The sequence below is a fragment of the Mustela nivalis genome (genome assembly GCF_964662115.1).
Source record: "Mustela nivalis genome assembly, chromosome: 10".
Classification (NCBI taxonomy): domain Eukaryota; kingdom Metazoa; phylum Chordata; class Mammalia; order Carnivora; family Mustelidae; genus Mustela; species Mustela nivalis.
Genome location: NC_139029.1, coordinates 43,676,432 through 43,704,040, shown reverse-complemented (window position 1 = coordinate 43,704,040; position 27,609 = coordinate 43,676,432). Strand labels below are relative to the sequence as shown.

At 37.8% G+C, this 27,609-nt stretch overlaps 1 protein-coding gene across 4 annotated transcripts in view; it reads right to left on the bottom strand.

Annotated features, from left to right (window-relative positions):
• Nucleotides 1-25,901, bottom strand: part of PRKAA2 (protein kinase AMP-activated catalytic subunit alpha 2) — a 66,508-nt gene extending 40,607 nt beyond the window's left edge. For 2 of the 4 annotated variants that reach the window (XM_082688117.1, XM_082688119.1), the window contains exons 1-2: nucleotides 25,705-25,793; nucleotides 8,166-8,323 (exon numbers count right to left, since the gene is read on the bottom strand). In XM_082688117.1, coding sequence (XP_082544243.1) covers nucleotides 8,166-8,175 — 10 coding nt within the window. In that variant the 5' untranslated portion in view covers nucleotides 8,176-8,323; nucleotides 25,705-25,793. Of the gene's footprint in view, nucleotides 1-8,165; nucleotides 8,324-25,704 lie in introns of all 4 variants that reach the window. The other 2 variants (XM_082688116.1, XM_082688118.1) reach the window with 2 other exon arrangements.
• Nucleotides 25,902-27,609: the final 1,708 nt, after the last annotated feature.

Genomic DNA, 27,609 nt, shown 5'->3' with positions numbered 1-27,609 from the left:
TGGTGGGAATATAAATTGGTACAACCATTATAAAAAACAGTATGGAGGTTCCTTAAAAATTTAAGAGAACTACCATATGATGCAGCAATCCCATTTCTGAATATGTATTTTAAAAAATGAAAACAGGATATCAGAAAAATACCCCCACTTCCATGTTCACTGCAGCATTATTCACAACAGCCAAGACATAGAAACTACCTAGGTGTCTGTCAACAAATGCATGAAGATATGATACACACAAACACACAGAGCAATATTTGCGACACCATGAATGGACTTTGAGGCCTTATGCTTCTGGCTTATAAGCCAGATCAAGAAACACTGCATGGTATTGCTTATATGTGGAATCTTTTAAAAAACGCAAACTTGTAGAAAAGTGGAGCTTGGTAAAAACACACAAACTTTCATCTATAAGATGAATAAGATCTGAGGATCTAATGTAAACTTAGTGACTACAGTTGAAAACACTGTGTTGTATAACTGAAATTTGCTAAAGAATTTAAATGTTCATCTATATATAAATATAAAGAATATATATACATATATATTATTTTCATATGTACTTTTACATGCATAAATAAAAAAGAGGTGACAGGTGTGTTAATTAACTACATGGGAGAAATCTTTTCACTATATATTATATATATATATATATATATAAAATCATCATGAGGTACACTTTAAGTATCTATAATTTTATCAGTCATACCTAAATAAAGCTGAGAAAAACTTCTAAAAGTAATTTTTTTTTAAGGCATGGCTTTTTGACATCTGAGAAAACAACTGATTCATCTATCTGAAGAAATTTTTCTCCATGAAACACTGGAAAAGAAATGACATTATCTCTTGAAACAGGAATGTTGATATGTTATTTGGATATCTGATATTGAGTCAAATGTACTGGGGGAGCCTAGCTGGCTCAGTCACTGAACCTACCGACTCTTGATCTTGGGGTTGTGAGTTTGAGCACCATGTTGGATATGGAGACTGCTTAAAAATAAAATCTTAAAAAAAAAAAAAGAGTCAAATGTATTATGAATCCCTCTTCTTTTTGCTGAACTATACTGCCCCTATTGCCTAATAACATAAGTACATAAGTGAATTAGTACTTTTAATAATTAAATCCAAATTCTCTCATCATCATATTCTACATGAAAGCCAAATGAATATTCCTAAAAATATTGTAAGAAAAACAGATTTAAGACCAAGAATTTCTTCTGTATTACACCCATAAACTCTTCTAAGGAAGTAATTGAAAAAAAGAAAAAGACTTGGATTCATCAGTTTTATTTCCATTCATTTATTCAATCTAAAAACATTTACTGAATACTTTCCACATACCAGGACTATGTTGATCAAATACACATGAAAAGAGAGGTTTCACAGGACTCCAAATTTTAGTAGGGGAAAAAATATCAGCAATAAAGGAGCTAAAATAAATTAGCTGGTATTAAATCTGTCTGCAGGCTATTAGGAATACCTTCTTTGTAAAGGAAGAACACAGATAAGAAAGAAGATTTTTTAAAAAAAAATAGCAGGGATGGACAAATTTGCCATAATTTATCATTACTCAGAGTAAATATCCAGATCAATATAAGCAATAAGGGATGTCTATTCATGGAACAACTATTTAATGAATGCCTACCATGGTAAGCACTGCACTAAACACATGAAAAGTGAACCAATTAGTTGTGTCATACCCAGTATTTATTCCATCCTTCCTTCCCAGACATAAAGACTCCTGAATTATACCCAAGCACATGGCTACCCAGAGTAGAGACTGCATCCTAGCATTTCTTTTAACTAAATTTGGCCATATCACTATATTCTGGCCAATAATATGTAAGTAGAAATGCCCCTCCTAAGCTTATTCATTCCTTCCTCCATCCTAAAGCCTGGAATGCCAAAGCCACCACCTTGAACCCTGAGGACAGGATTAGGCAGGTGGGAAGCAAAAGAAGAGAGAAACCCATGTTTTTTATGTCACTGGGTACAACAACATTCTGTCCACCTACTCAGATTGTTTTAAGAGAGAAAAATACTCTTGTTTAAGCCACTTTCCTGAAGCTGTCTACTATTCAGCTGAATAGAATTAATTCACTATTTAACATACTTTAAAATTAAAAAGGTGTGAACTTATTTCAAATGTTCAGTTTTGCTGAACTATCATCCCTGAACTAACAGAAATAAATTTATAGCCCACACAATTTCTTGGATTAAGTTCTACAAATTTACCATTTATTCGTGTTTCATTTTGCTTTTCCTCAATTATAGCCAAATTACACAAAATACTCCCAAAAGTCATGGAATTTTATGGGAAAAAATCCATACCTACACTATCTATGCCTTTTAGGATTTTTACATTGGATGAGATGAAGAGCTGTCATACAGAAGAATGAAACTCATTTATATTGTTCAAGAAGGAGAGCTGTGATTAACTGGAGCACCTGGGTGATTCATTAAGTGCCACCTTCAGCTCAGGTCATGATCTCGTGGTCCTGAGATCAAGCCCCACATTGGCCTCCCTGCTCAGTGGGGAGTCTACTTTTCTTTCTCCCTCTGCTGCTCCCTCAGCTCATGCTCTTTCACTTGGACTCTCTCTCAAATAAATAAAATCTTAAAAAAACTGACAGAAATTCTTTCAATAGTCAGCTGCTCTAGGAATCCTCTCCACACCTCCCTTTTCACCACTCCAACCTATACTGAAAATTACCACCACACAAAAAAATTTCCCACTTAACAATGTAGCCTGACTATACATTTTTTAAGTCATTTTATTGAAGTTTAAAATTTGCTCCTCATATAGTACCATAATTTTGGCAAACATGTATGGTCATGTAACTACTACTAAAATCAATTGTAGCTTACTTACAACATCACATAAAAATTCCACCATATCCTTTCATAGTTAGTCCCTTTCCTCCACCCCAATCCCTGCCAACTACTGATCTGTTTTCTGTTACTGTAGTATTTTTCTGAATATTCTATAAACGAAACCATACAGCATGTAGCCTTTCAACTCTGGCTTCTTATGTGTTAATACTTCTGAGATTCATCCACTTTTGTGGATATTTTTCTTTTTCTATACACCAATTTATTCTATTTTATTGCTGAATAATGTTCCCTTGTATGTGTATCTTACAATTATATACAATAAATATATCCATTCACCAGTTGATGGACATATGGGTAATTTCCAGTTTTTGGAGATTATGAATAAGTCTGCTATTTGTGTCTGTGGTGAGAGTATGTAGGTGAGGCCAATGTGTCTTCATTTCTTTTGGGTAGATTTCTATTTCTATCCAGTATTGGATTGCTCGGTTGTGTGGTAAGTTTATATTTAAATATAAATATAATATAAATATAATAAATTTATAAATATAAAATATATATTAATTATATAAATATGTATCATATATTTAAATATATGACATATAAATATAATATAAATATATTTATATTTAAATAAACTTACAAACAAGTCTATATTTAAACTTTCCCAGCTTTGTACTCTCACCAGTGGTCTATCAGAGTTCTAGTTCAGGGATGCTGAACTAGATGCTGGGTGTTCCAGTTAGTTAACATACAGTGTAATATTAGTTTCAGGTGTACAATATAGTGATTCAGCACTTCCACACACCACCCAACGCCCTTCAGAGCAAGTGTCCTCCTTAATCTCCATCCTCCCACTGACTTCCCCTAAGGTAACCATCAGTTTGTTCTCTGTAGTTAAGAGTTTGTTTCCTGGTTTGCCTTTCTGGTTTTTTTCCCTTTGCTTGGTTGTTTTGTTTCTTAAATTCCACATAATTGTGAAATCATATACTGAGTGTTCCTTTTCTACAGGCTGTGCAACACTAACATTTATTTGATTCTCAGTTCATCTCTCAGTGGCAGATAGGAGGGGCTGGACATCAGATCCCCTGTAGTCTTCACCCACTGCAAGGGATAAAGCTATTACCAATAAGCAACAAGCCTGGAAAACGCAGCACAGAGAGGTTAAGAATTTTCCCACAGTTGTTCAGCTATGAAGTGGCAAGGCCAAGATTTAAACCCAGCAGCATGTACTGTCCAATACTCAAACAAAAGAAGCTCACCCATTTGTCAGGATTACCATTTGATAGACTCCGGCATTAAGTTACAGGTTGGACTAGAGCAAGTCTAATTCCCCTTCCAGCTCTAAGATTTTTCTTTTTTTCTTTTTTTTTTTTTAATTTCTTTTCAGCGTAACAGAATTCATTGTTTATGCACCACACCCAGTGCTCCATGCAACACGTGCCCTGGATACACAACATTTAGGACTTCATATAACTGTGTTATGTAGTTGTAAATACATGACTGTTTTGTAGCAAGATGAAATAAACTTTTCAAGTTTCTAGTCTTATCCGCAATAAAGTCTAGCATTTTTTACAAGCATAGACCCCAAAATTTTATCAAGTATAATGGGAAACACTCTCTTCCTATACATTATTCCATACTATTCATAGTAACTACTTCCCATTCAATTTTAATATATCATGTAAGATTACTATATCCAGCCAGTAAAACAAAGAAAAAGAACAATTACAAAATAAAAGTATTATTTTAGGCCTGAATTATGATCTTTTTCTCTGCTAGGCTCAAATAAAAGCTAAGGGTTGTCAAATGTCCCTCTGCTGTAAAGGTCATGTACATATTATATAATAATTTGAACTATGTCACCAAAGACAAAGCTTCAGTCCACAAAAAATTTATTTAATTTTATATACTCCCCAGGCCCAATAGCTTCATATGATATTTCCTATCCCTATACAAAGTCCTGACCAATGTACAAAATGTGTAAGTTTTTCTGACCCTTGAAAAGTATCACCTCGGGGCGCCTGGGTGGCTCAGTGAGTTAAGCCGCTGCCTTCGGCTCAGGTCGTGATCTCAGGGTCCTGGGATCGAGCCCCGCATCGGACTCTCTGCTCAGCAGGGAGCCTGCTTCCTCCTCTCTCTCTCTCTCTGCCTGCCTCTCTGCCTACTTGTGGTCTCTCTCTGTCAAATAAATAAATAAAATCTTAAAAAAAAAAAGTTTAAAAAAAAAAAGTATCACCTCATTGGAACATGACAGTGCTATGTTCCACATGTAGTGGAACATGTAGTGCTATGCTCCCACATGTAGTGCTATGCTCCCATTTTATTAGCCTAAACAAATAAAATCAAGTCTATCACCATATTACTCAGTATAACTAAAGAAGTTTCTAAAATTTTCAGGGTGCATTTGGGATGACCTGACTTAAAATTTAGGCTACAAAAATACACTAAATCCCTCAGGAGGGTCTCTAAGTGAAAGCACGTTGACCAAGTACAAAAGAGATGGGCATTATTCAGTCCAGGTGACCCATGACTACAGCTTTTAACTGCAACCCAGATCTTTCTCAGAAGCATATACAAACTTCAGATAGCAAGCTCCTGTGTGATTTTCAGTGGGGATTATTTGAGGATAGCTAATGGTTCTTTCCCACTAATCTGGGAAGGACAACTAACAGCTGTATGTCTATATATATCCACACATGGTAAACATTTTTACATACATTACTTCATTTTAACCTTATAAGAACCCCATGAGGAAATTTTACAGAAAACGGAGGCTTACAGACATTAAAAATGACAAGTGATAAACAAAATCAGTCTTTAAGAAGCATATGGGTAGCTCAGTTGGTTATGCAGCTGTCTTCAGTTCAGATCATGACCTCGGGGTCCTGGGACGAGCCCCTACACTGGGCTCTCTGCTCAGCTCAGTGCCTGCTTCTCCCTCTTCCTCTGCCCCTCCCCCTGCCCCCTGTGCGCCCGCACACGCTCTCTGTGTGTGTCTCAAATACATAAATCTTTTTCAAAAATCCTTACTTAAATCCAAGTCTGTCTGATTCTAAAACCTAGGTTCATAATGATTATATATTGATTACGGAGTATATTGCGTCCCATGATTAACCAACAGATTTCACTCATGTCTAAAATAATACTACTGTTAAAAGTACTATAGAATCTAATACTGTATATAATAATGACTTGGGGTTGGGTACAGTGGTACTCAGAATTCCAAGTTGAGATGCTAGGGACATAGCTCTTCTAGTTAGAGTGGGATTTTTCAGTGCCTTAGCTACATGATTCCCTTCATGGCCTAGCAATCTTAGGGTGAGACCTTGAAACCGACCCTAGGTTTAAGGAGCAAGGGAGAAAATTTGGGGATACATTATGAAATATTCAATAGCAAGAAAGATCAGTCTTCTGTACACCCTCCAGATGCAGATAAGGCAAGATGACTGAAATAAAAAGCAAAGGGAAGATTCAAGAACTTTTTATAATGGTGATGGACAGAAGTTCTGAGATAGATCAAATTATGGTACCACACAAAATGGAGGTTCCACTGATACTACTAGTAAGCTAAAACCTATCCTAGTATGTTCTGTGCACATAGTTGAAAAACTGGAACAAGGAGGTAATTTGAATGACTAATAGTAGAGGCTTCATTTAGTTTCATAGATAAGAAAAGCATTTATTTTATACATAGTTAGGCACCTGTGTACCTTTCCAGTATCATCTTTCACCATTCCTTCAACTCAAATGGTATACTTCAGTCATTTAGAACCATTTTGAATTCCCCATCAGGGCTGTGCTTTCTCTAATTTCCAAGGCTAACAATATATCTAGATCATGATAAGCATTCAGTAAATTTAAGTAGAATTTTGTTGAGTATAGTAAATGAATTCTGTTAAACATGTGAACCATTTGTGTCCCTGATCATCAATCTCCAATGTCTCACTTATCCAAGTTTCATTTGTCTTTTGAAGTTTATCTCAAGTACCATTCCAGTTAGCATTCCTGAAACACCACCCGCATTCCCCCATCATTCCAACAACTCAACTGCCTGGATTAAATGACCCTCCAATGCACAACTGCACTCCTCTCCATGATGGCACTTAACATCAAGGGCTATAATTACCTATCTAGTTGTTGCTATTGATCTCCCTCTTTAAACCAATCAGCTCCTTCAGAGCAGGGTCAGTGTCTCATTTTACTTTGTATTGCAGCATCTGGCACAGTGTTTAACATACAATTGACGTTCAGTAACTACTTTCTGTATGGATGGAATGCATGACTGACATTAATGGTTGTTTGAACATATAATTTAGGTTTCATATACTACTTGTATTGCAGCTTTAGAATTTGAGAGGGGATTTCAAATTGGGTGTGCTAATCTCTCATATATGAGAAAAACCAACAAATATCTGTCAGAGACAAAGTATAAAAGTATTATCTACACATTCTAAGTTCCAAGGAATCCCTTGTGGTACTACATTCCAGGAGCTCCTAATGCGGAAAAGTATTAACAGAAGAAATCACCATCAGCACCAGGACTGCAATTTATTTAAAGTCTAGGCATTTCAGAAGAAATCAAATGTCTTCCAGGAAAATAAATTTGGTAAAGAGGAGATGTAGCTAGTCAATAAACACATAAAAAGGTGCTCAATATGTTTAGTCACCAAGGAAATGTAAATTAAAACAATATAATACAATATCACAATATGCCTACTCAGCAACAATTAAAAAAGCAAACAATACCAAGCCCTGGTGAATATACAGAGTAATGAACTTCTCTATTGCTGGTGGGAATATAAATTATTGCAAACACATGGGAAAAGTGTAAATTGGTGCAGAATATGCAGTAACTACTAAAACTAAACATTTATACTCTGGCTCAGTGATCCACTCCTAAATTTCCGCTATGTATATACAGCAGAAATGTATACAGAGTTATCAAGTGCTTTGAGATCTTTATAAAAAGCTATTGTCCTGGTCCATGGACTTATGCTTTCAGTACCAAAGATCCAAGAAATGGAAGGAAAATTATAGGGTGCTGAGGAAAGGAACCAGTGGGGTCTCCAAAAGCAAGGCAAAAGAAGCATACAAGTTCAGGGCTCAGGAAATAAAGGAATTTGGAGAAAAGTGGCTATGATATCAATAGGAAGAAAGGTATTTCTCAAAGGCATATGATAATAATAATGAGTAGTTACAGCACACTGGGCACTTCATATATACGTGTGTGCCTACAAGTGTGCCTACAAGTACTTTGTATACATTTTCTTATTTAAACACTACAAGGACTTGTGGGGAAAACTGAGGATCACAGAACTTAAGAAACTTACCCAAATTCATATAAGAAATTAATGCTAGAGCTGTGATTCAAGTATCTTGCTATCTCCAAAGCTATTCTTGGGGGGGCAGAGTTTGTTTCTTTCTCATTTTTCAAGAGTCCTAAAGAGTTCTGTTGCCACTGGCAAAATGACTGGAAACAGCACGTGGACTAAAAAATAAAACAATACAACAAAATCCTTTTCTCAAAAAACATACCACATATTCCAAATAAAACTTGATTTTTTAAAACCAAAAATTATACTTCAGAAAAAAAGAGATTCTTCTCTCAAACTCAAGGTCTCATAAACCTTTCATATTTAGAAAGATTACTTCTAAATTATTTTGAACAAATAACTATGTAAAAAAGACACATTTGCCTAAATATGTATCAATCATTAGCTGAAAAAAAATCACTTGACCAAATTAGTAGACAACATAAAAGATGTTTATCAAGGATATGATAATACGACAATTATTCCTGAACAGTGATTTCATACTTACAAATGTAGAATATCTTAAATAAAATAAGCCTTATAAAGATCAAAGTTTTTAAAAAGCAGTATACTATGTGTTTACAACATTGTGAAATTCCTAAGTATAACTCTGTAAAACTAATGAAAAACCCAAAGCTCTAATGTTATGTCAGTGGATACCTGTTTACAGTACTGTTCACAGATTCAAAATAACTTAAATAAAAACGAATGGGTGCTCTAGAAATCTATGGTTGATGATTCAAAAAGTGGCCCTTTTGGGTGCCTGGGTGGCTCAGTCTGTTAAGCATCTGCCTTCAGCTCAGGTCATGATGCCAGGGTTCTGGGATTAAGTCCCGCATATGGCTTCTTGTTCAGCAAGGAGCCTGCTTCTTCCTCTGCCAGCTGCTCCCCGTGCTTGTGCTCTCTCTCTCTGACAATTTAATAAATAAGGTCTTAAAAAAAAAAAAAGTTGCCTTAGTAATGACAAAAATCTGAAAAGTAGGAAAAAACATTATTTCTAAAATACTTAAAGGATATGATTTTGAGTATGTATGCTTACCCATACAGCAATATGCTATGAATAGAAAAAAAAGACATGTATAGGAATGTGTAAAGCATAGGCTCAGTCATTAAGTGTCTGCCTTCAGCTCAGGTCATGATCCCAGGGTTCTAAGAGAGAGCCCCGCACAGGGCTCCCTGCTCCACAGAAGACTGTTCTCCCTCTCCTACACCCCGTTTGTGTTCCGTCTCTCGCTGTGTCTCTCCCTGTCAAAAATAAATAAATAAATAAAATCTTAACAAAAAAATGTGTAAAGCAGCAATATTCATAATAAGCAAAATGTAAGAATTACCCACAGGCCTGTCAGTATCAGAATGGATAAAAAGGGGCACCTGAGTAGCCTCAGTGGGTTAAGCATGTGATTCTTGACCTCAGCTCAGGTCATGATCTCAGGGTTGTGAGTTCAAGCCCCTCCACAGTGGGCTCCACACTGGGAGTGGAGCCTAATTTAAAAAAAAAAAGGATAAATAATGGTATAGTCTTAATGTAATAATATACAGCGATGAGAATTAACAAATTACAACTAAATGCTGCAATGTGCAACAGACACAAGTTGAAGTAAAAGAAGCCCGTCACAAAATAGCTACTGTTTCTACAAAGTTTTTTGTTTTGTTTTGTTTTTTTAAATATTTTATTTATTTAGTTGTCAGAGAGAGAGTTGTCACAAGCAAGGGGGAGCAGCAGACAGGAGAAGCAGGCTCCCTGCTGAACAGGAAGCCCCATGTGGGACTTGATCCCAGGGCTCCAGGATCATGACCCAAGCCGAAGGCAGACACTTAACTGACTGAGCCACCGAGGTGTCCCTCTACAAACTTAAGGTGAAACTAATTGGACAGTAGTTACCCCTGGTGGGGGTGGAAGATGGAAAGAGTAACTAAAATGGGGCTCAAATAGGGGCTTTGTGGGATGCTGGTCATTTTCTGTGTCTTTAGTGATTTTATGTGTCTGTTTAGTTTGTGAATATTCACTAAACCTAAGATTATAGGTTTAAAAAAATCACTTAGAATGTATGTATCTTTGTATATGTGGTAGAGCTTAATAAAAAGGTTAAGAAAGAATGTTTGGATAACATTCTATCCATACTTAGGCTCTGACAAGTCAGCAAGCAGGGCCTTGACAAGCAGCAGCCATCCTTACTCAATTGTATCAAGAGCTTTCACTCTGGAGTCAGGAGAGTCATCTGAGGCACATATGTTCTAACCTCTACCATCTCCAGACTTCTGCCAAAATAACACAAGGCTCCTTTCTTCTTCACCCATGGTGAAACAAAATACAGACTCATTGCTTTTCTCCAACTTTCCTTTCCCTGAAAGCCCTTTAAAGTTCTCTAAAGAATAGTTCTGCACAGGAAGCAAAAAGACTTTATTCCTTTTTATCCACCACTGATTAAACAAGTTCTGTTAAGTGCTTTATATGTGTCTTATTTAATTCCCAGAACACTATAATGTAAATATTATTACAACCAGTTTAAAGAAATTCAGAATTAGACAACAGTGAGTAGCAAGATGCTATACCTGCCTGCAGTGCCCAAGCTCAAAATTCACATTCTTTTACCTCCCAACCATCAGCCTCTCTTGATTATAACATAACAAGAGTGTTTACTCCATGTTAATTGTTTTAACTCCAGCGATTGAGTTGAGAAATTAGGGCAATGAAGGAATGAAGCTTAATTGTGATAGGCTAAGGAAGGAGGGACAAAGGATGAGAAGAGTCAAGTAAGGAAAACTGCTGTGTTCTGACAAAATGCAGGCTGGGGTAAGGCTGTACCCTTCGCTGTGGATCAGACAGGTTAAAGGTATTTATCAAGAGCTGCCAAATGTCAAGAAAATCAAACATGGACTCAAACAGTCCCATAGTACAGTATGTAACATTCACTCATATTTTTATTAAGAGAATAAACTCATATACTTGAAGATCTTTTTTTCCTAGTTGTTTTTACCCTCTGAGCAGCCATTTGTTCATTCATTCACTTGACAAATATTTTCTGAGTACCTAATGTGTACTAGGAATTCCTCCAAATGCTGAGAAAACAGGTATAAATGGAACTTATATTCAGGTGGAGAATACAAACGAACATAATGGTAATATAATGGAGAACAATGAAAATAAAGTACCAAATGAGTGACAGGCTGGAGGTGGGAAAATGTGCTATTTTTAAATAGATCAGGAAAGCCTGAAGGTGTGAATTTTTGGCAAAGGCTGTTCAGCTAACTTCTTTGAGAACTGATTATGTGATATGTTGTATTCAGCTGCATTTTTAAAAGTAATGTTTATACTGGCTTTACACTGTAAAAGTGTTCAAGTATTTCTCAATAGAGCTTATATAAAAAATAAGGTAAAACTGTGGAATGACTTAGCATTCCAAAACAAAATGAGAACCAAACTACTTTTTTTTTTTTTTTTAATCCCGAGGGCCTTTAAACTTTCATTTCAGTGGTTACCCTAGAGATTACAACAAGCATCTCTGGCTTACCAGAAATCTAGTATAAATTAGTATCTTTACCATTTCCTAGACAATCAATGACTTCAGAACACTTTGGCTCTGTTTCATCTCCCACTTTTTCTGTTGTATTTTACTCCTATATATGTTTATATCACACAAAACATTATTATTTTGTATAGTCAGCATCTATTTAGTTACCCCATATTTGACCCTCGAGATGTTCTTCATCTCCTCCTGCTTCCATCGGGGGAAGCATGTTTTTGTTCTGTCTGAAAGAATGCCCTTTGGTGCTCCATTTACTGTGGGTCTGCAGGTGACAAGTTCTCTCAAATTATGCTAATCTTAAATGTATTTTGCCTTTAATTTTGAAGGATATTTTTGTTGGGTACAAAATTATAGGCTGGTGGTTCACTTCTTTCACCTCCCTGAAGATACCATTCCATTGTTTCCTTGCTTTGTTGAAAAAATTGGCTTATTGTTCCTTTGAAGATAGTATCTCCTGGCTACTTTTAAGATTCTCTCTTCAGGGGAGCCTACGTGGCTCAGTGGGTTAAGCCTCTGCCTTCGGCTCAGGTGATGATCACAGGGTTCTGGGATCGAGCCCCACATCAGGCTCTCTGGTTGGCAGAGAGCCTGCTTCCCTCTCTCTCTCTCTCTCTGTCTGCCTCTCTGCCTACTTGTGATCTTTCTGTCAAATAAATAAATAAAATCTTAAAAAAAATAAAAAAAATTCTCTCTTAACATCTTCTCTCATTTCTGCATAGACAGATTCAGTCCACTCCAGTATAAAAAAACCTCAAACAAAAGGAACTAATTTTCAGAAGTTTTCCAATGATGTACCTAAGAATTATTTTCCTCTATTTTTTTCTGCTTAGGTTTCACAGAGTTCTGAATCTGTGGCTTGACACGCTTATCAGTTTTGGAAAACTTTCTGCCATTATCTCTTCAAATACTGTTTCTTCCCCATTCCCTCTCTCCTCCCTCTGGAAATGCATAGTGTCCAAATCTGTATGATCATCAGTAGTCTTGGGTTCAAAATAACATCCATGATCACAGGGCACAATAGGTAGTGATCTAACACCAGTTTTACTTAGTGTTTTAGAAAGATTTGGGACTAGAAACACAGCATATCAGTATGGCAGAATCAAACTCATCTTTACCAGTTCTTAAAACACTCAATCCTTGCCTCCAGACCCCACATCACACACACAGAGTAGGTTGTGGGGGATGACACTCACATGAATGGATACCATCTATTCCAGCATTTGTATGTCTCAAACAGTAAGCACATCAAATAACTGCCCATTCATGAAGCTTCTAAGCCTCCCACAAGGGGGTGCACTGAGTTAGAAGAGACATCATAAAGGGAAGCTGGAGGGACACCTGGGTGGCTCAGTTGGTTAAGCAGCTGCCTTCGGCTCAGGTCATGATCCCAGCGTCCTGGGATTGAGTCCCACATCAGGCTCCTTGCTCCGCAGGGAGCCTGCTTCTCCCTCTGACTCTGCCTTCCACTGTCTGCCTGTGCTCGCTCTCACTCTCGCTCTCTCTCTCTCTGACAAATAAATAAATAAAATCTTTTAAAAAATAAAAAATAAAAAAAAAATAAAGGGAAGCTGGAATATCTTTTTCTGTACAAGTTTTATAATCGTGGAATCATGAAGTAGTAATATAGTTCCTTGGAGTATTACATGTCCCTTAAGAGACCTCTCAGTCCAGCTGTAATTTAATAATCACAGGTTATTTTCAAAATAAATATTGGTATTATGGTAATAGAACTGAGAAACCACATTTATCTTGGAAACTTTCTCAAAAGAAGGTAAACCTTCTTTTGTCATCTTTCCATAGGGGAAAAGGATCCTAAGCCTATAAGGAACTGTTAACCTATAGGTTCCAAAAATACATGTTAGACTTTTCACTGTTTTTCTACAGGTGATTTTAGACTGTTTTTCTGTAAAGGTAGACTTTACACTGTTTTTCTTATACTTTCTATCGTTTTGCCTCCCTTTGTTTCAGTCTGGATATTTCTTCTGACCTATATTCTTGTTCACCAATTCTCTCTTCGACAGAATCTAATCTGCTGTTAAAGCATCCATGGAGTCCTAACTCAATTATTATATGTTCCAGTCACAAAATTCCTTTATTTATTTATTTTTAGAGATTCCAGATCTCTGCTAAAACTCTCCATCTTCAACACAATAATCCAGTTAAAGTGCACGAAGTGCATGTCTAGTAATTTTAACATCTGATTCACCCATGAGTCTATTCCTATTATCTTAGTATCTCCTGGAATGTTCAACATTGTACATGAAAAAGCTTTAGAAGCTCCAGCTGGTATGATCTTCCTCCAAAGAATAAAAATAGGAGGCGTATCATCTTAATAAGTGTGTAATTAAGCTGATTCTAAAAAGAATTTCAGTCCTCAGAGGGCTGCAACCAGAAACCCAACTGTTTACCAGTGGCTCTCATCCTTAATTAGTTGTGAACTCCAACAGCTTTCTCTCCAAGACTCAACTTCTGCTTATCTCCTCTGCCTTTCAGCAACTGCTGTTTGGCTTCTTATGTGTATCATAATTACAAATTAGCAAATGGCTCAAACAGAAAAGCCAAACAAAAAGCATACCTGCTCTAGTGCATTTTTCTTCTCACTGGGAAGATATTGACCACCCAAGTCCTGGCTGACTTCAAACAGATTTTTACATTATCCAGGTTTTATAATTTTTTTAAAAAGATTTTATTTATTCATTTGACAGACAAGAGATCACAAGAAGGCAGAGAGGCAGGCAGAAAGAGAGAGGAGGAAGCAGGCTCCCTGCCCAGCAGAGAGACTGATGCAGGGCTCGATCCCAGGATCCTGGGATCATGACCTGAGCTGAAGGCAGAGGCTTTAACCCACTGAGACATCCAGGTGCCCCTCCAGGTTTTATAATTTTTTTTTAATTGTTCTTGACTACAAGGCTGATTTAACACAAGTCTGAAGTCATAACAGGTGTGGAAATTAATCATATCAGAAAAACTATTTTTGCAATATTAGAATATTAAAGTTTAAAAAGACTTTATAAATTATGTATGCAAACCTTCCACTCAAAACTGGAATTTTGTGGGGAACCAGGGTGTTTCAGTCAGTTAGGCACCTACCTTTAGCTCAGAGCATGATCTCCAGGTCCTGGGATCAAGCCCCACATCAGGCTCCCTGCTCAGTAGAAAGTCTTCTTATCCCTCTGCACCTGCCCTCCCCACCCAGTCATGTTCAAGTGCATGCACTCTCTCTCTCCCTCAAATAAATAAATCTTTTTTTTAAAACTAAAATTCAAAAAGTATATAAATAAATAAATAAAAATTGAAATTTTGTAGTAAGAATCTTGATGACCATCTAGAATATAAGTAAATATGTCAATGACAGAAATTTTATATTTTATTTTATTTTATTTATTTATTTGAGAGAGAGATTTGAGAGTGGAGAGGTCAGAGGGAGAACAGACTTCCCACTAATCAGAGAGCCCAATATGGGACTCGATCCCGAGGCTCCAAGATCATGACCTGAACTGAAGGCAGTTGCTTAACCAACTGAGCCACCCAGGCGTCTTTTTTTTTTTTTTTTAAGATTTTATTTATTTATTTGAGAGACAGAGAGAGAGAAAGAGAGAGGGGGGAGAGGGAGGATACAGAGGAAGAGGGAGAGGCAGACTCCCTGCTGAGCAGAAAGGCCAATGTAAGACTCAATCCCAGGACCCTGGGATCATGACCTGAGCCGAAGGCAGACCAACTGAGCCCCCCAGGTGCCCCAGTGGTACCATTCTTAAACAAGTTCCTTGACAGACAAATCCTCATTATTCTGGATAATTTGCCTCCCTAAAATATTTACCCAATAGTCACAGCTGTATCCTTCAAAACATCACTGAATATGGTGACTCCTTTTCCTAGATGATGGTACGTTAGCTATACAAAAACTGCTATTACACTTAAAAATGCATGTTCTAATAGTACATAAAATGTTTGCTTTACACTATCTCATACAGCATTCTTTTGGGGCTCGCCTTATTGGTCATTCTCTCAATGAAATATAATTGGCCAAGTTTTTCAAATTGTAGCATCAAGAAATGAACTCAATATTCAAACTTAAGCTTAATCCAAACTACAGCAAGAACTATGATCCCTCTAAAACTACCAATTAATATACATCTATTTCCACTCCAATAACAATTTTTACATTTGAAGCATTTAAAACATATACTTCCTTAAAACCCCAGCATCTCAGGAACTACTATCAACTGTTCTACTTTTATGTGCCTGCTTTTTGTTTTTAACTTAAGTGCTAGATTTGACACCTGTCCTTATTAAATTTCAACTTCTTGGATTTTGCCTAGCAATCCAAGAGTCAATATAAATTTAAATTCTGCTTCTGGAATTTGTCTATTAATTACCTCATCTAGCTTTGTACCATCCCCAATAAGAAATATTGCTATCATTATTAAAATAAATGTCCAAGATTTCCCTTTAGGATGACACCTACTTTCCTTGGGAATAGTTATTCAGCAGCAATAAGCCACAAAGAGCACATTTCTTCATCTTATCCACAAAGCTACTGTAAAACATAAAGTCAAATTCTTGCTGAAATCAAGTTTACAGCATACAGTATACCTGTCATGTCATCTAACTGTGAATTAGTAAAGCACTAAGGACAGCCTGGTGTAAATCTGAGTAAAAGGTAGATTTATCATATATTTGGCTTCAAATTCAAATGTGAGACAAGACTGAGTTAGGTAAATTCTCAATGATTACTTCCCACATTGTTTTAAATTAGTAAATCACCTATAGTAGTACCACTGCCACATTTTTAACTCTGGTAAAAATATTTTGCTTTAAATCCAACATGACTAAACACAGTAAATGTTAAATATATTTTAATTTTATTATCTCATTAACTAAGTCTGGAAGAAGTGAATTATGGAATAATTTATGGTGCCAAGTCATACTCAAACATATTTAAGAAGAAAGTGAAGTTAACTAATATTTATGGTATGTATCAAGCAAAGTAAGAATTTGGAAAAAAAATTATAGTATATTTAAAATTTTTAATTCCAGATTTTCAATTATGACAGCTAGATAATTACCTTGTAACTAATTTGAAATTTAGGAATTGAGTGATGTTAAAAGAGAGCACATGACTCGTGTTTTTAATACTACATAAAATTATATGAATAATATGAAGAAAAAACTCTGAAAAAAGCGTTTTCATAAGTCAATACATTGGCATTCACAATGAGACATGTTTATTGCATGATTTGATAATTTCTTTAACCATATAAAAGGTTGTTTAAAAACAAATCTAAGGGCAGAATTAAAAGGATTATTACCATTCTAAAAACAAAGCCACCAGTTAAAGAAATATGGTGAAATTTATCAGAGGCAAGGCAAACATGGTTAAACATAAGACAGCACTTAAGCAAGAATACTGTCCCCTTGAAGGGGTGAAAACGTTTCTATTATTAGCAGAGATAAGAGCTGCCTGAAATTCTTTCCTTCATACACTATACTAAAAATAAATGGTTCACTACATTTCAAAATAAACACACTGCTTTATATATGCAGTTCAGTCATTTAATAAAATCCATAAAATCAACCTGATTCAAGGTGCTCTTGTATTTGTGTCTAAGACATACCAGGTAGATTTGCTCTATTTATAACATATTCAATATTTTAGGAGTCTTGTGCCACCCACTTCTGCCAGGTCAAATTAAATTATCACCTTGACTTAAAAAAATTAACTACTTTATCTACAAAATACTTTCCCTATCATCAAGGAAACTACAGGAATCTTGGAAGAATAAATGGGGCAGTGTCACCATTACAAATACTACCAATACTTTAAGGAAAACTGTCATGGATGACAAGATAAGTGAATATTTTGGCATATTTTTACCAAAACCAAAACCAAACAACAACAGCAAAGACAACAGCAAAAAGAAACACACCTAGATAAAGCAGCACTGTGTCAGCACTGGAAATGGATCAAAGTCCAAAAAACTAAGGTAATTGAGATATATGATGAAACTTCAAAAATCCTAACTTATGTAGATATATTAAGAGAAGTTTATTAGGAAGACATCTTTAGCTCAAAGTACATTTTCTCTAGTTAAAAAAAAAATGAACTGTATAACTGTGCTTCTTCTCTAAGTAGACAGGGCACTGAAAATGACCCATAAATAAAAACTGCCTGCTGCTGCTCACATTCTCTTCCTTCTAACTTTTGCTTCTTCCTTTCAGGAGATCTGTGATTGCTAGCACAGGATCTAGAATAGAAATTACATGTTCACACACATGCATTGGGAGCAGTGTATGGGAGAGGGTGACAGTGAGCAGCATCTAGAGACTGAGAGTTTTCTGACCATATCAGGATGAATTATAAAAGGAGACCAGAGAAAAACAAAAAGCATAAGATAGTAAACTCTTCCTACCCTTTATTAAATAAATTTTGGTCTCAAAACCAGATCACAGGTTATTCTCAGAATTCAGCTAATTGTGAGTTTAAGTACACAGTAAGTACATAATTACATAAGATTACATAAGAGTTAAGTATTTATGAGTATCTTTTCACCTACATTTTTTCATGTTCTTCTCACAACAGTGTAGGAGAACATATGTTATTATTTTCTTTTTTACAGATCAAGTCTAGTTTAAGGCCACACAGCTGGTTTACAACATAGCAGAAGTTCCAAATCAGGTCTTCCAAATCCATTGTTCTTTGTACTATATACAATGTTGTCTCTGTGGACTTACCCTGAACTTATCCCCCATTTATAACATTGTTTCTTATGGGAAAATATCTTTTCAGAGTCAGTGAATTGATTACACAAAACAAACAAAATCCATTCAGAAATTAAGGACCAAATTACCTATGTTGAAATCATATTAATGATATTTAAGTCAGCAAAAAAAAAGGCTTAAGAGCCTTTTGATTTGTGATTAGATCTTCTATAAGTCAAATTAAATTATCATCTTGACTTAAATACTACCAAATATTTTAAGGAAAACTAACATGGATGACAAGATAAGTGAATATTCACCTAATTTTTGAGAGAATCACTGAACTGATTTTGATTCAACACTAACCTTCTAATAGTTGAGAAGAAATAGAACTTTACTACTCGGAACTACTATTTAACACTCATTTAGAATTTGCATAATTTTAAAAGTAAAATCAATTCAGCTAATAACTTAAATGAATATTCATTATTATTTCCCTTTCACTCTTATTCATTTTTCAGATGGGGGGGATTACATGACTTATCCAAAAAGGACTAGCAGATTTTAATAAAAAACTATTAATTAAGTATTACGTAACAACAAAAATAAGTTAGTCATTTAGAACTTTCTTCAATGCACACATCCAAAACACAATGGCAGATTATTAGAGCTCTGTCTCAATGTTTCTATCAGAACTGAAGGCATTTCTAAACACAGCAAACATTTCTTAACACATGGTACAGAACTGACTCACAAGAGCCATGTACATAGTTATCTCCACAATACTGCCACTCACCTGTATGGCAATTTATCTTTCTTAAAGACATTTTATGTACCTCGACTAATTTAATCCTCATAAATTCTAGAAAGTAGGTAGACCAAGCTTTGTTTGGCCATTTTACAAAGGAGGAAACAGAGGCTTAGAGAAATTTAATAGTTTTCCCAAAGCCATATAACTCATAGTTGATTGGACTTAAAATCCAGGGCTAATGCCTTCCTACACCAAATATTCCTTCTTGAACATCAAATCATTTTTGTAAATTCTCTTTACTCTGGTTACTAGAGGTTACTGTTAATCTTTACTAAGGGTTACTTTCATAACAAGAAAAAAAAAGAATTACCTGGTATTTTGAAGAAGTTTGGGTTAAAATTGTGAAAATTCAGCACATTCAGCCACATAAGAAAATAAATTGAGGCATAAAAGTTAGGAATATGAAAATATAAATTTTAATCACACGTGTATAGGACAGATTTTCCAGGAAAAAAAAAAAAAACTTTTGTTCTCAATGTAGACTTAAAAAAAGGACCTTTAAATCATTTTTTTAATTATTGATAAATATCTGCAGACATATAAAATTACATTCTTAAAGATTTGAAACTCAAGATAATATGCTACACATTTTAACTTTATATTGCTTATAGCACAGATTCTGAAGTCAGAAAATCCTGGTTATGATTGCCAATTCTGCTGCTTAATTAGTACACTGACCTTGGATGAGTCACTTAATGTATAGGATTCTCAATGTCTTCATTTGTAAAAATATCAAACTCACAGTTACTCTGGGCAATATATAAAATCAAGTGCCTTACATAGTATTTAAAATACAAAAACTGAGTCAAGTTGTAGCTTTTACATTAAAGTGTTAAAATGTAACGGGGTTTTTTGGTTCTCTTTTCTTTTGTTTTGTTCTCCATTACATCTACATTTCAGCTCTGATCTTCAGTAACCAAAATTTCCATTAATCTAGAAGGAAAAATTCCGGCGCCTGGGTGGCTCAGTGGGTTAAAGCCTCTGCCTTCAGCTCAGGTCAAGATCCCATGGTCCTGGGATTGAGCCCCACATCGGGCTCTCTGCTCAGCAGGGGCCTGCTTCCCCTCTCTCTCTCTCTGCCTGCCTCTCTGCCTACTTACGATCTCTGTCAAATAAATAAATAAAATCTTTAAAAAAATCTAGAAGGAAAAATTTTAAATATCCATTTGGGGGAATTAAATCTTTTTTAAAATCAGTTTAATGATAAAGGCCCTAATATATTATTTGTTCTAGTGCTCTCCTTCAGGAGAAAAAGAAAACAAGCCCCAGGGAGGTTAAATGTCTGTTCAGGACTATGACACTACATGGAATCAAAAAACAATCATAACAAGGGCCCAATATGCCACATTCAGGTCCCACTACCAATATACAACATTCAGATCCACCAACTGACCAGATATTTGTCAAATTTTCAATTTATCATTTAGAACTTGGTATTTACATTTCAAAGAAGGTAAAACAGCTTGTTTTTTTAAAAAAAAATGTAATAAAAATTCCATCAGTTTATCTTTCCTATTATATCTCAAAAATAAGTGAGGAATTAGTAAAATAAATACTTGATTTCTTGAAAGCCAATTCTGTGGGTCATTCAAGTAACTCTGAAAAACAGAGAAGGTAATTCCTTGATGAGACTTTACTGGCTAGAAAGAGGCGAGTGTGATTGCAAAGTATCTCTTGGTGTACAATTCTGATGAAGAATAAATATTTCATAAAGCAAATCTATCAGTACTCACCTTGAAAAAGTAGGCTTCTTTTTAAATAAATAATTAGCATTATATTACGTGTATTTTTTCTTGAACCAGTCTTTTCATAACACAAGGAACAAATCTATTCTTCCAGCATTTCTATCACCTTTACTATTTAGGTAAGAACTGAACAAGTCTAATTACAAGAGCTCATAAATAGCAGTTCTACCCTGTCCTGAAAAGAGTATGACCTAAATCAATGTGGAGAAAAAATTTAAGTAAGAAAAAGCATTACTTTTAAATCCTAGCAGCCCCCATAATTTGTTTTGATAGCACTCCTCTGGAAATTTAACAGAACAACAGAACAATGAAGAAAATCAGTTTAGAACATTTAAAATAAGCCTTCCATTATTTAACACCAAATAGAGGATTTCTACATATTTTTTACATATGATTCTACATACTTTAAAAATAACTGGAGGGGCACCTGGGTGGCTCGGTTGATTAAGTGGCTGCTTTTGGTCATGAAAGTCATGATCTTTCTGGGTCCTGGGATCAAGTCCTGGTATCTGACTCCTTGATCAGTGGGGAGCCTGCTTCTCCTTCTCCCTCTGCTACTGTTCCCGGCTCGTTCTCTCTCTCTCTCTCTCTTTCGCTCTCTCTCTCTCCCTCTGTGTCAAATAAATAAATAAAATCTTTAAAAAGAATAAAAATTACTTGAAATGAGTGCAATCAAATGAAAATTATGCCACTCTGAATTTTCACTTATTGTACCTAACTTCAGTCTATAAACTGGTACATCTACAAGGGAAGTTAATTTTTTCAAAATCTACAATTAGCCTAACAGTTAAGAGAAAAGGCAAAAAAAAAAAAAAAAAAGCCTATTCATTCCCTCATCTCCATGTTTTTACAGCCATATAAAACTAAATTATCTATGGGATGTCTGGGTGGCTTAGTTGGTTAAGTGTCTGCCTTTGGCTCAGGTCATGATCCCAGCGTCCTGGGATAGAGTCCTACATCAGGCTCCTTGCTGAACAGGGAGCCTGTTTCTCCCTCTGTCTGCAGCTCCCCCTTGCTTGTGCATTCTCGTGCGCTGACAAATAAATGAAATATATATATATAAAACAACTAAATCACCTATTACATTTTTTAGTAAAAACTAACTTTACAAAGTCTAAATCTATGTAATAATTAAAAGTGCAAGTGTTTTCAATACATACATTTCAACACATACTATGCTGGGACAACTGGATAGTCATTCAAAAAGCTGATCTTAGAACCTCATCTTATACCATACTCAAAAATCAACTCAAAATGGGTCATATACTTAAATGTAAGGGCTGAAACAATAAAAATGAGAAGACTTTTAGAAGACAACTTAAGAGAAAATCCTTGAAACCTAAAGCAAAGATTTCTGGGCTGTAACACCAAAAGCAAGGTCCATAAAAAGAAAAAAAAAAATCAATAAATTGGACCTTATGAAAATTCAAAACTTTTATACTTCAAAAGACACCATTAAGAAAATGAAAAGTCAGATTAGTAGAAAATATTTACAAATTTCATCTAATAAGGGACTTGAATCCAGAATTTACAACAAATTTTTATAATTCTCATGAGATAAGCAAAAGATAGGAACAGACATCTCACCCAATAAGATATATGAATGGCTAATAAGTACCTGAAGATGTTCAATATCACTACTCATTAAGGAAATGAAATTAAAGCCTCATGGGACATAATTTCACACCCATTAGAATGCCTTTAAAACAGACTACAACAAATGTTGGTGAGGATGTGGAGAAAGGAGACCCCTCATTCACTGTTGGTAGAATTGTAAAATGGTAGGACCATTCTTGAAAATAGTTTGCAGTTTCTCAAAAAGCTAAACAGGAAACTACGATATGACCCAGCCATTCTTCTCCTAGGTATCTAACCAAGATACATAAAAACATGTGCCCAAAGACTTGCATGCAATTAGTAGTGGCAGCATTATTTATAACAGCCCATAAGTGAAAACAACTGGTGAAGGTATAGACACAGGTGGCATATCCACACAATGGAATATCATTCAGCAATAAAAAGGAAGAAACTCTTGACACATGCAATCTCATCCATAAACCTAAAAACACTGTTAAAGGAAATATGAAAGACTCCATATTGAATGATTCCATTTATCAGAAGTGTCCAGAGAAAACAAGTTTATACACACAGAAAACAGATTAAGGGTTTCCTGAAGCTGCTGGTAGGAACAAAGATGAACTATAGCATGAAGGATCTTTACTGTGGCAATAAAACTGTTTCAAAATTGATGTTTGTTCCATCTACGGTGACGGTTGCATCATTTAGTAAAGTTACCAAAAAAATCACTGAATTGTACATTTGGAATGGGTGAAAAATATGTAAAATATACCTCAATAAAGGCGTACTTGTATTTTTAAAAATACATGTTCTTTTATTTCTTGTCCCCTGAAAAATTAAATAACTGAAATGTAGCAACTTCCATCATTTTTATAGAACAATGGTACTAATTCCAATCTTGGTAGGAAATCATAGCATAAATTAGAGGGGCTCTAACATAGTGTTAAAAACACCCTTCTGACTGGTTGCTCGCTAGACTGGGTCCTCCAGGAAAAAGATTTCTCATAAACCAATGTGCCTTCCATTGGTTTATATTTTAAGAAGCCAATGCCTGGACGCCACACAAGAATATATGCAAAAGAGATTTACATCGGCCTTTGACAATGGGCCAATTGATCTGATGGGTGTTTTAGTCTACATACAGAGTACAGTAAAAGAATTCAAAAAGACAAACATTCTAACACTGTTTGAAAGGATGTAGGCAAAATTATGTAATTTTGAGAGTGTACATACCCAGATGGCAAAGGCACAGTTTGCTTAAGTAACTGTATAATATGGTAACACAGTAGTCCTCAGTAATGATATTTAATGACAGGTAACCTTCCAGGCATAATGCCTGGATCTTCCTATATTCATTCTGAACAGATTCTCTTAGCTATCCACTCAATTTATGAAGTCTTTTATAAATACCCCAAGACTTTATCGCCCACATAGGACTTCAAAGACTTTAATAAACTTAGCAGGTTTTTTTTTAAGTTTTTATTTTCATTTTTTTTTTTAAGATTTTATTTATTTGACAGAAAGAGACACTGCGAGAGAGGGAACACAAGCAGGGGTAGTGGGAGAAGGAGAAGCCGGCTTTCCGCTGAGCAGGGACACGTGCAGGGCTCAATCCCAGGACCCTGGGATCAGGACCAGAGTCAAAGGCAGACACTTAATGGCTGAGCCATCCAGGCGCCCCAGCTTTTCAGGTCTTTACACAAATACCACCTTGACTGTGAGACTTTGCCTGACCACTTTATTGAAAATGGTTAACTCACAAAACTCATTCTCCCTTCTCCCACTCATTTTTCTCAGTAGCACTAAACATACTACATATCTCACATACATATTCTGATTATTTTTTGTGTTCCCCTACTGGAATACACGCTCCACAGAAGGAGAGATTTTAATGTGGTTTATGTTCCTTACTGTATACCCACTGCCTAAAACAGCGTCTAGCACAATGTAGGTGCTCAATAAGGGTTTTCCAAATAGAAGAGCGTCAGCTATGTGGAAGTAAATAGAAGCTGATCTCTGCCATAGAAATGAATGAATCCCTTCTACCTATTCAGCATGCAAGGCTTGAGGCTAAAATACGAGTTTTAAAAGGAAATAGAGGCCTGAGAGTAAAATCTCCAGAATGCCTACCCAACATCTTTACAACAAAAAGAAAAAAAAGGGGGGGGGGAGCTAACGTTTGACTTATAATTCTGAATTTACAACAATCAAACGTAAAATATTAATAAGCTGGCTCTAGTTCAGAAGACAGGGCCAATTAATTAAATCCCATGTGACTCATAAACAGCCAAAAGGGGAAAGTTCAATACTTAACTAGTAACAAGTTAAAAAAAAAAAATTTTTTTTTTTTTTTTAAACAAGCCTGTTTTTCTACACCCAAAATGGGATCCCATCACCGAGACCTCCGCAAAGTATGTCTTAGCAGTTCTGGCGGCCTCAGTCCCGAACGCTCCCAGGTCCAACCCCAAGGAACCTCTCCCCATCCCAGAAGGCTTCCTAGGCTTCCTTCCACAGGCCAAGCCCCCTTCAGACCCACAGCTCTTGTCAAGGCCTGAGCCCATACAGGGGCCTTCCTGCGTCCACGCCCCCACCTGCAGGCCCCCGGAACCTGCCCCAAAGCGTCGGCCCCAGCAACCCCGCCGGAGTGCTGGAGCACGAACGAGTCGGACGGCAGAGCCGTCCCCGGCCTGGCCAGAACTGGAAGACATTTTACACTTCATCCTGGTTCTGCCCATTTCTGCGTGACCTTGGGTACATTCCCAAGCCTCTAGGGGTCCGCGTTTTCTCACCGTCAAGGTGAGGACAACACCTGCACGGAGCGGCTGTGAGGATTAAATGAGATCCCACGCGAAGCACCCAGCGGGGCGCCTGGCGCGCTGGAGACTCAGTCACGAGCGGCGGGTACTACCCCGGCGCTGCCCACACCGTCTCAGCGGGAAGGCGCCCTGCCCAACAGCCGGACCTCCGGCTTCACGCTCCCGGGCTCTCAGGTCCGCGAGCGCCCCGCAGACCCCGGGACTCCCGTCGTCCCCGCCGCCGCCCTTCCCCGCCCCGCCGCCCTCGCGGGGCTCCCGGGCCCGCTCCACCTGCCGCCAGGCCCGTGCCCGCCCGCGGCCCTGGGAGCCGGGCTCCCGCCGCTCGGCCCGGCCTCCCGCGAGCAGACAGCCCCGCGCGGCGGCCTCGGGCGCGTACTCAACTCTTCACTTTGCCGAAGGTGCCGACGCCCAGCGTGTCGCCCAGCACGTAGTGTCCGATCTTCACGCGCCCGTCGTGCTTCTGCTTCTCAGCCATGTTCGGCGCGCGCAGCCTCGCTCCGCCGCGGGCTCCTCAGGGCGAGTGCGAGTGCGGCCGCCGCCGCCGCTGCCGCCGCGGGCTCTTCAGTGCGGCCGCCGCCTACCCACAGTGCAGCGGGCTCGCGGGGGAGGGGGGGCCGGCGGGGGAGGCCCGAGACGCCGAGGGGCGCGAGGCAGACTCGGCGCGCGGGCGGCGGCGTGGGGGCGTCCGGGCGCGAGTGGCGGCCTCGGCGGCTGTGGGCCCGGCGGGGCGGCGGAGGGGACGAGGAGCGCCGGGGGCCACCAGGTGTGCGGGGGAGGGGCGGCAAAGGGACCGCCCCTCCACCTGCGGGGTCGCCGAGCGCGGGGTGGGCTTCGGGGCCAGCTGTGAGAAACGGAGCGGAGCGGACGTGGGCGCCGAGAGGGCCGGAATCTCGGCGTGCGGCGAGGTGGGAGTGGAATGTGAAGAGAAACGGGCCTGCCGCCGGAGGAGAGAGGGACGTAAAGACTAAAATGTGGGTGTACGGGGAAATCAGGGGGAGGCGGCGGTGGGGAAGGGCCCGGAACCGAGGTCAGCCTGGGAAGCGCGGCGAGGAAGTTTCTTGAGTCACGGGCGGGGTATTTCTGCTGCAGGTCGTGGCACAGGGAGGACACGATCCTGTGCTCTCCCCCGTTCTCCTCCACGTAGAATTCTCGGTTCTCCCGTCGTGTGGATGCGGGAGCCTCCCCCCTCCCCCCCCCCAGAGCTCTCCATTCTAATTTGCGCTAAGTTCTGCACTAAAGTACAGTCACGAAATGTGCTCAATTGTAATTTAGCACACGCTTGTAGAAAGTGTAGAAATCGCTTGTCCTAGAGCTGCGCGAGAGGGAAGTAGTGAAAGAAACGAGGGAAACAATGCAGTGAGCAAAGCAAATCTATAGAGAGCGCAAAGAGAATGGTAAAGAGCAAGGGCAGTAGAAGGGCACAGTTGAAGAGAAGCAGAAGTCGGGAAGAACGGGAAACGTGACCCCCAGGCAGAATATTAAAAATCGACCAGAAATTCGTAATGAATTATCACTTCCCACTCTCCTTTCCTTTCTTCCTTCCACCTTGTCCTAGTCTTCAGTGTTGCCTTTCACGGCTCAAAAAGTATTTGCGGATCGGAAATAAATGTTTAAGGATTAGCTGAACATTTTTAACATTGTACATGACCCTAGAGTTTCAAGGTCCTGTTCCCCGAACAAGAAGCCTCTTATCATACTGTTTATGTATGAAGAGAGAAATGCATTGATCAGGAACAATAAGGGATGATAAAAGTTTGTTTTCTGAGGAGTGATAAATATACAAAGGGCAAACAGACATCCCTTCTTGTTTAGACACCGAGACAATCTGATGAGAGATGATCACAGTTTATAAATTATAAATATCACAGCTGTTGAACAGAGGCTATTTTTGTTCATTCTTGGGATCATCTTTCTTGCTGACAAGAAGTATCATTTAAGAATCACTCTGCCTAGCTGGCAATTTGGAGAAAATAGCCAGTTATTTTTGATGATGAACCTTCATTGGTTAAGGGTCTCTCCTTCAGTATCCATTCAAGTGAGTAAGAAAACAAAATACCTATTTTTGATTTTGAGATATAAGACATATATCTGGGGGCACCTGGGTGGCTCAGTTGGTTAAGTGTCTGCCTTTGGCTCAGGGCTCAGGTCTCGATCCCAGGATCCTGGGATTGAGCCCCACATTGGGCCTCTGTTTAGTGGGAGCCTGCTTCTCCCTCTCCGTGCTGCTTCCCCTGCTTGTACTCTGTCAAATAAATAAAATATTAAATTAAAAAAGAGTAGCATGTC